At 40.8% G+C, this 10043-nt stretch overlaps 1 protein-coding gene across 1 annotated transcript; it reads right to left on the bottom strand.

The window, feature by feature from the left end:
* Positions 1–5520: 5520 nt before the first annotated feature.
* Positions 5521–7122, bottom strand: LOC6903538 (uncharacterized). The gene is made up of 4 exons (XM_002132377.3): positions 6958–7122; positions 5859–6893; positions 5674–5802; positions 5521–5607 (listed from the first exon to the last, which is right to left on the bottom strand). Exons 1-3 carry the CDS (start codon positions 7022–7024, stop codon positions 5714–5716), a joined length of 1191 nt encoding a protein of 396 aa, XP_002132413.3. The 5' UTR covers positions 7025–7122; the 3' UTR covers positions 5521–5607; positions 5674–5713.
* Between the last annotated feature and the right edge of the window lie 2921 nt (positions 7123–10043).

Here is a 10043-nt window from a genome sequence, read left to right as displayed (position 1 = left end):
ATAGACAGATATGGAAGTGGAAACGCATCGACTCGTAGTTTGCTTTCAGGCGCATTCCCCCGTGCATTCTGCCGCCAAAGTTTTTATTAAATTAAAACATTTATCTCTCTCTCACTCTCTCTCTCTCTCTTTCTGTCCAGCCACAGTTTCCATATAAATTGGATGGAATTTCTCCATATCGCGAGGCTTAGCTTATTGGATGCCCGCTGATTTTGATGATTTTTGACAGATTTTAGTGGAGATTCCACTAATTGAAAATGTTTTAATAAAAACAAAACAAAAAAGCGTTTTTTATTGATTGTAAGTGAGTAATCCACATACCCTTTGAACGGAGAGGTTACAATACCATTCGTTTGGATATCACATGGCCATCTACCAAATACTTACATTTTTTTTTCTTAACCAATTTTGGATAAAACTTAATGGGATCCAAAGTTAATAGAGAAAAGGAAAAGGAAGGACCCCTCAAATCAGCCGACAATAGACAAAGGTTAATTGACAGAAAAACGCGACAAAATTCTATCAAAAATAGAGAACAATTTAAAGAATGCCATAAATGCCTTTCTTCAGCTTCCTTTCGCCTTGAATCGTAAAAACTTAATGGAAATTAGTCGAAACGAACGCAAGTGTTAATTTTTTAAATGTATCTATGTTTTTAGACATTGAACTTTAATAGATTATTCATATACTAAGATATTTTTTTAAGTGATCTATTATTATTATTATTTTTTGTTTTACATCATTTTTGTCATGTCATAGATTTTTCATCTATTAAAATATGTTTTTAAGTGTTCGTTAAATTATCTATTTTTACCAAAAGGATACATTCAATTATAATTTTTTATTTTTATAATAAATATTAAACAAAAAATAAAAATATTACATTTTCCCAGAAAAGGTGAAAAAATACCAACAATAAATAATACATAATTCATTTAAAAAAAAAAATTAATGTAATGAAAAATGTTAAACAAAAATTTAAGTAATTAATTTATTTTCTTTTAATCTAAAAATTACAAATAATACCCCATTATTTTTTTAGTAAGAAATCAGAAATGAATTTGTATTTAAAAATGAAGAGCTATTTTTTATTTTAGTAACACAAACTAATTTGTATATAATAAATATTAAAAAAAAGATTTATTTCTTACAAATCAGAGTTTAATTTATATCATACAAATTACAATCCTTATTATGCCTGCTTTTTAGGATTTCCTTTTGGAAAAATCTCAATTGAGGAATAAACTGCCTTACATACATATATGTACATATAATCCCACTCAATTTAATGTTCTATTTAATTATGCAGACAAATGAACATCACAGCTCCTTTGACTGCAAAAGACAGACCCGTCCGAGGAGGGCGAAGCGGAATGCGTCTACATTTTCGAACTTCGACAAACTGTCGGGGGAAAAGTTTGTCAAGCCGGGAAAACCCGTCGAGAGTGAGATGTAAAATTTGCACAAAATGTAAGGACGTGGCATAGGAAAATGCATTCTCGATTGGAAAATTGAACAAAAGTATTTCGAATACGTGCGGGAATATTTATGTGGCTAATTCTTAACGAACGCCAAAAGAAAAACGAAACTGAGGCAAAAGTTGGGCGGGGTTTAAAATGCAAATCTTTTCCGAAAGTACGGAAGTTGACACTTAAGTTTATAAATCCAATAAAAATCACATTAGCCCCGCGGCGCTGCGGCGGCGGAAGCCAAACAGCGGCGGACTCTGATATCCACCCACAAAAGTGGAACTTAAACGAGAAGGAGGCAGTCCCCAGAAGTAGCTAAGCGCAACTTGAGGCACCCCTGCCCCCCCGCGGCATAAGAAATGCTAATGATCGCCCACAAAAGTGTTTAAACGGAAGCCGGCGAAAAAATACCACAAAAGGCTTTTAAATATACTCCGAATAATAGCGGTGAACTGTCCACTAATGGCTCGTGAATCTATTCGTGAATACAAAGAGTATTTTGAAGAGATTTTGATTTAGTTTTTTTTTATAGAATTTGTCATCCCTAAAATGGTTCATTTCGGACTTATGGTGCATTTTATGGTCAGAATCGATAAATAAATTTCAAAATTGTAAATTTTACTTTACGTTTCTATTGGGTCCTTTAATATAACCTTAAAGGTAAAGGACCTTAAAACCGTCATATATATTTATATTACATTATATTATATACTATATATTACATTAATTTATGTGTTTATGCACCAAACGGTATTTAAAGGAATTGAATTTTAATTGTTATAAATACAAAATATTATAATAAAAATAAATAATGGGCATAAATTATCAAAATAATAGATCAAATAGTAAAAATAAGAGTTATTTCAGATATTTATAATTCATAATTTGAATTATAATATAATTATAATTCATAATTCATATAATCCATAATTTGAATTATAAAAATTGTTTTTTATTTTCAAAATATTTGTTTCCTTTGATTTCGATTAAAATAAAATTTATTATAAAAGTGCTTTTGAGGGGGAGTAGAGCGATTTCTTCCATCTTTTCTGCTTGTGCGATTATTTGTGCATTTAAATTTATACATAAGCAATTACGAGAAGTACAAGGACTGCTGCCACAAAATGGGGCACTTGTCTAGGCGTGAAAGGCGCCACCGATGCCTGATGGCTGACACAGAAGCATCTGTGCCTGTCTCTGTGTGTGTGTGTGTGTGTTGGTGCGGCACCAAAGACCAATTATGCGCACATTTCATGCATAAGAAAATTCAATTCCACGTTCATTTGCACATGCAAATCAAATTTATTTGCGGCAAACACACTCTCCTGCGGCTGCAGGACATGCCCCCAATCCCCCCTCCCCCCGAGCAGGAGCATGCCACCGCTCACCGCGCACTGCATTTGCAAGTAGTTGGTGGAGAGAGCCTGCTGTCTTCCGTCGCTCCCAGCCTTTGAAAATGTTTCTCAAATTCTGCCGCGAACTTTGACAGCAGCTTCCCCCCTTTTGGCAGGCCCTTTTTCCATCCTATTTTCAACCATTTTCCTTGCCATTTCCAACCAATTTCAATATGCCTTTTCCACGCACTTTCACAGCTTTTCAATTTTCCATTTAGTGGAGTGGCAGAGTGCCGGATGGGGGGTGGGGGGAGGGGGGTTCGTTCTATGGTAATTCTAATGGCATTACATCGCAGCCCATGAAAAGCCCTCATCACATGTGAATGTTCTTTTGTATCTCCTGAATAGATGGATGTATCTTAGATAATTAACGTTGGGAAAATGCGGTGTTTCCATGGAACATTCCCTGATTTCTATGCCTCTCTGAAGCAGGTGAAAGCTTAAGCAGCCTGTCATGAAAACGTTATAAAGATATTTAACATTTTCCCTTTATTAAACAATAAAGGAAATCCTTGCTCTCTCTCTGTTTGGATCAAGTGGCTTTCCATGTGTTTGACATTTGTCATCCGTCCACTCCATTGCCGGACCCTAGAGAGGACTCCATATATAGAGGGCACTACATTATACTCATCCGCTCTTTGCAGTAGTCGTGGAAGAGGGAGGGCGCCTGCCTGGGCTCCACTCGAAAACTTGAATAATTAAAAATACAATATTGAAGTGCAAACATCTGGCAGAAGGAACGGAAAACAAAAACAGGACGTCAGATGACCGTCTCCCTGCTGCACTTAGTCAAAGATATCCACTTGCAAGGACAACGAAGGGAGATCCTTGGCTGACACTGGGACATGCCGGGAAATGCTGACAAGCTGCGCAAACAATCGAAGCAAAAGGCATGACGGGACAACAAAAGAGTGAAAGAAAAATGCAGTACGGGTCTGTGGCTCTGTGATTTTGCTGCAGGCTTCATGGAATGTGGGGGTTTGGGGGGCAGGCTATGTGTGTGCTCATGGGTCAACGCCAGAAACAAGCTATGAGAATGTGCCACGCTCCTCGGGGCTGATGAATGTTGGCAACCGAAACGGGGACCAACGTGACTGGGAATTTTCCTCTTAAATCTAGAGAAGATGGGTGTTTATATGGAATTTATAAGGAATTTAACAAGATAAACTTGTTGGCCATCCAAAATGTAACCCTAGATGTGCACTAGATGGTTTTCCATCCCAAATCTCTACTTACCATTAGCAGAGATCCTTCATTGTTTGTGGGGCATATCCCTCAATCAATGGCTCATCTCTAGACCCAAAGAAATGTCAACGTTGTTGTTGGTGGGCTTTTCTGGCCGCATGCCTTTGTTTAGCTTCACTCTTGGCCGCTGGTCATCCGCTGTGTTTGCTCCTCCACTGCCACTGCCACTGCCGCTGCTGCCACTGCCACTGCTCCTCCACAGTACTGTTTTATTTATTGTTTGCGCTCATTTGAGTCAATTACGACAAACGGAGATTGTTAATTGTTTTGCTGCTGCTACGAGTATCTGCAGAGTGTGGTGGCTGGCCGTTCAAGTCCAAGACAAACAAGCCGCATCCTGGACCAGGGCTTAGAGAGGGGTAGCGGTGGCCTTCCCGCCTCTTCAGATTGTTTCATATTATTTATTCGTCCTGAGACGACTTGGTTCTTCTTTGTTTTTGCTGTCTGTCTGTCTGCCCGACTCCTGTCGTTTTTGGCATTTGCTATGCTCTCTTCTCTCTCCCTCTCTCTCTCTCTCTCTCTCTGTGTGTGTGCTTGCTTTTGGCCAATAAACGAGCCAACTCCGGCGGTGGCTGGGCCCTCTTGGGGTCGCGTTTAATGGTGCGTTTAACATTTCATTCGGTCTCTAGAAAGAGTATCCCCTTTTCGCCTTCTGCTCTGGCAGGGCGGTGGGGATGGAGTGGAGGCCATGCTGCTGATGTTGACTTGTTGTCCTGGCTCCTGTGTGTGTCCTGTCTCTTGCGTAAACTTTAATTGACTGTCAGTTCATTTGAGGTAAGTTTTAATTAATTTTTGCTTGCGTTTGCTTGGGCTGGCACTTGTGTCTACGACAACGACTCGGGCATGTGGATATCCCAGCGAAGGATACAACAGGATAAGTGGTGCATGACACTCAAATGTCCTGCTAATTGTTTAGACAACATTTTTTGCGGCCACGCCTTCCTTCCTGCCCTCCTTGAGGGTGCCTTTTTATGAGGGGGCTCTCAACTTTTGCATCAGCGAACATAAAAATTATTAATGGCACTCAAGGCCTGAAAATCAAACAAAAGGATTTCAACCGGATATTAATATGAAATTTCATATGCCCTTTTTATGGCTGCTTTTTTGGGGCTGTTCTCTTGAAGATAACTTTAATTTTAAGGCTTAAATACGAGCCAGTTCCAAAGAAAGATTCCTTTAAGATGGTTCGGGCATTCAGATATGTTTAGAGACTAGGGATTGCTTTACACTCAAAGAAACAACTATCCTATGGCTCTGCCACCTCTCAAAAGGCAGGATGTTATGTAGAAAACCCATCGGGAGTGTTCTCAAAAAACATCCTCAAACCATTATGGAACTTTGCAGATCTTTGGTAGTTTCTTTCCCAGGCGGACTCTACCTCGCCTCTCAGAAAACTCTTTTCCCCCCTTAAAATTTGGTTATATTTTTTTTATTTCATAAAATTCCATTTACATTAGAAGAACATCTCGAATAATTCAACGTCCGAAACGTTCTCGAGCCTGCAATGGTCATAAATACAAACTTGGAAATCATGGAATTCAAAAGGTTAGGAAATGAATCCTTACCCTCTGTTCTTCCGCTGATGTCCTTGAAGAAATTCTATCCCTACAGATCCCTTCCAGTCGAAGGTCCAGGAGTTTGCTTCTTTATCCTCTTCGTGGGAAACATTTTCGATCTGATCTCAGGGCTTGAGCCTGGGGAGCACGATTAGGGCTTATAGCTGTAGGCCAATGCAATGCAAATCTCTTACCAATTTTCAACAATTTCTTCGTTTTCTTGGCCCTTTCGGGGCTCTTGGTGACGCGGGCCGTGCGTTGCGATGGAATGTGTTCGTAATCTGACTGTTTTCCTTGACTTTCCTTTTTGGGCACCTTTTGATCCTTCTGCAGCATTTTTTCGACGAGCTGCATCTTGGGCAAGAATTTATCAACACTATTGATTTTCTTCAGTTTCCAGTGATAGTCGTGGCGGAATATTTTGGGCTGAAAGTCGATTGGCATATGGGCGTATTGCTCCATCCTTCGAATGGTGCACATCATGCGATCGTTTCTCACGATTTTCTGCTTTATGCTGGCTATATCTATATGGCTATCTCTCTGCTGCTGCTTTTGCCAGCTGGTTTCCTCGAGAGTGGTAGATTCCATCGAAGGTTCCTTCTCCTCCTCCAGTGGAGGGAGCATGTCCCTTGCCCTTCGATTGGGCTCCTCATGTCCTTCGATCTTTTGCTTCGTGCTGGCTATATCTATGAGGTTATCTATATACTCCAACTGCCGGTCCTTGAGACTCTGCTGCTGCTGCTCCTTTTTGCCTTCTGGGAATGTGGCGGATTCCCTTGGAGGATGGATGTCCCTTACCCTTCGATTGGGTTTCCTCTGATCGCATTGATCCTCCTCGTGATGACTTTCTCCGAGCCGTGCGTACCTGCTGGCCAGATCCGATGTCTCATAGCCAAACGGCGACGCCATCTGCGTGATGTTGTACTGCATTAGGTCCATGAGGCGTTGCGTTGTCGTTGCCCGCGTTTCCATGGTATTGGGGGCGAGGATTCGCTGCTCCACACGATGCCTCTTCAGTAGTTTACTGCTGAAGTTCTGCTGCATGGCCGCCTTTGCCAGTTCGCCTCGCCTTGTCTCAATCGGCAGCAGCGATTCGATTGCATTCTTTAGAACCGTGCTCAGTGGACCGCTTTTCGACCAGACCGTCGTGTCCTTGCCGGTTGGCTGTGGCGGATCCCGAAGCGTATTCAAAGTACTTTTATTCATTGCCCGACTCCAACAACTAAATGCTACAAGCGATATATATCTGTTTTAATGGTTTTCTCTGATAATGGATCTGATCTGATAGCTTACCATTTTTTCGCACATTAAAACATGTGCAAATCTTCGTTAAAACGTAAAATGTCTTTTTGACTGCCATAATTATCACAAAAAAAAAATTAAAACAATATAGACTAAAAAAAATACTTAAAATTTCGACATTTAGGTTGTTTACCCTCGGAACTTAGTCAAACGAATGAGAGTTTCGAGTTTTTGGACAGCCCAAATCGACACCAATATGGAAAACCGGGCTACTAGACCAAGATCGGGCTGTAAGACAATTTTTTGTGGTATATAGTACTCTGTTTATATGAAGCCAATAGTGGAAAATTATTTCAATCGACTTGCAAATTAAATTTCTGTATAAATACGGCATCATTTTTCGAAATAGTGAGACTCAACCAGAAGCGGAAACCAACGAAAGTGGACAATCCATCAAGTTTTGTATTAATCCAGAATCGTAAATAAATAAATCAATTTATAAAGTGTGATAATATCCCCATATACATATATATATTTTATTACAGGTTAATACAGGACTTGGTGTCGCTGTAACAGCTGTCTTCAGGGGAACAGCTGTAACAGACCAACAGCGCTGTTAGCTGCCCAGGTTAACAGTCTGTTAAGGCTGTCTCCAATAACAGCCTGTTACAAAGCGCTGTATCCAGTCTCTGAGAGCGCACTGGCAGCGCTTTCGCTCTTAAGATCCACGCGGCTGTCAAGATCCACAAGGCTCTCAAGATCCACACGGCTCTCGGGCGGCCTTAGCTTTTAAGCTAGGACATATGTACATATGTATGTACCTTCCTATATGATTAATTACATATCAATGAAGACCCTGCCGTACTTATTCTTCGCTTACAGTACTTCGACTACTTTTTTGTACTTGGACCTCCTGCGGACCTATCTTCCTACCTCAGCGATTCGTTTACAGACCAGCACAGAACTTTATAGATCTTCTAAAACATTGTACAAGCAACAGACTACTGGAGTTGATGGAGCGCGCCCTTTTGTTTAAGTTTTTCCAGTAAAAACACCAAAAAACACCACCTGAGAGTCATAAATAATCAAATCAAAGCCCCTGTAAAGCCACTAGATGCCGAATACCTTCCACAGAAGTGGGATGCGCTTCATTAAACGCTTCAATTAGTTAACTTTCAAATGAACCAAAAAAGGTCTCAAGGAATGTTGCTCAATATTTAACAACTTGCGTTTGGGGTCGAAACCTTTCCAGAAAACACCTTGAACATGACTTAAGCAACCATCGCTATCATCGTTATCGTCATCATCATCATTATACCCCTACTCGTCGCTGAAGCAGCCCCGATTCGTCCCAGACGTGCTTCTCCTTGAGTTCTTTCCATGTTATTTCTCGTTTAGAAAAATTGCTCACGCACCGGTTCGTCCTTTTATAGGGGGAGAAGGGAGGGCCAAAGCAGGGAACGGATATTTTGGGTTGCAGGAGAGAGGGGTGGGGTGGTCGGTCGGTCGGTAGTAGATTTTAAGTGCTGGACCGTTTCGTTCCTTCGCTATTTCTCTATGGGTTTTGCTTTGGTTTTGGTTTTGATTTTGTTTACCGCTTACCGTTCACCATCCATCCGTTTACCGTTTCACAGTGCCTCCCATCACCTTCCACCGTCCACCTTCCACCCTTCGTGTATCGTTCGTCGCCTAAGCGCATTAAAAGTTTTTTTTTTCTACCTTACTTTTTCTTATTCTCTCGTTAAACTCTCATGGAGGGTATGATGGTTCCTGCTGGGGGTTTGTACGTCGCTGTCGGCGACCCTGATCCCTAAATTTATTTATTTGACAGGTGGGAAAATAAAATATTTACATTCCCAATAATCATATTTAATTTCTAAGAAATATAATTAATTTAAAATTAAAAAAAATAAGCCTGAAGACTGAAAAAAATCATATACCAATAAAATATATGTTTTCCTTCCCTCAACATAAAACAGAAGCCAATGTAAATTGTAGAATACATCCCCATAAAGTTGTGACATTTGTCTGATATTCATGGAGATTAATAGTAGAGAAAATATTGCAAAAATCCCTCCGCCAGAGTATTCCCTGATTCGGTTTCGCCTTCATTCATTCTCTGCCTAACATTTGTGTATTCTTTATATTTTGCTGTGCACTTTATCGAAAGCACATCACGTCTTGCACCTGATTTGCTGACAATCCTCGGACAAAACAGGACAGCAAAGGACATTCTAAACAGTGCCGAAGAGAACCCATCAAAAGCAGAGGCTTAAACACATCCCCATACCCAAAAACAGTGGGAGAACTTTTGCCCGACGACCTGCATACGAAATTCTACGATAATAATTAAGATTAATTGCGCCTTGGATGGCCTTTTGATAAGTAATTTCAAAGAAAGTATCAGGTTTACGCATACTAGGATCCTGGTGATGGCCTGCAGAGGTGTTGGCCAAATTAGACCTGAATTGAGACCCTAATTGACAGAAGTAGAACCATGCCTGGCATATCTATAATATGCATCTCGGGATGGCTGTCTGGCTATCTGGCAAATATGCAAAATAGTTCCATCTTCAGTCTCAGCTTTGGCTCTGGAGCCAAATGCCCTTTGTTTGTCTTAATTGTCTTTGGCTAGGGCTTATGGCAATTCCAGGGGGCTGTTGGCCAGACACAGGATATTGGCTTTCGAAATATAAGATACGCAATATTCTGATTATTTGAGCAGGAATAGGCAGTAAATGCATACGGGAAAACTGTCTCAACATCGCTTTGAAGAGTAGATTCTGCCATCCATGGCTCTTGGCGTTGCAACGCGTTGACTCTCCCTAATTGCCATCTTGTGGAGGGGAGTGGAGTCCACGCACAATGGGATTCACACATCATTCCCAAAAAGAAACTACACGAAAGCCCTCCAGAAAACGAGCATCATGTCCTTGTCACACACATCCTGAAGCCGAAGGCCCGAATGGTACACAGCACAATTCCATGCAAATGCCAACTGCATCTGCATCTATCTCACATCTAGCATTTGTTGGTAATTAGATTGCAATTCGAATGGCGTTGGCGCTGGCGTTGGCTAACGTGGCGTATGCGCAATGCCCCCAGTGGCCTCAGTTTGCTGCCCGTTGGCTTTTCCT

Source organism: Drosophila pseudoobscura, chromosome 4, assembly GCF_009870125.1.
Source record: "Drosophila pseudoobscura strain MV-25-SWS-2005 chromosome 4, UCI_Dpse_MV25, whole genome shotgun sequence".
NCBI classification, from domain to species: domain Eukaryota; kingdom Metazoa; phylum Arthropoda; class Insecta; order Diptera; family Drosophilidae; genus Drosophila; species Drosophila pseudoobscura.
This window is presented reverse-complemented; position numbering and strand designations above follow the sequence as displayed.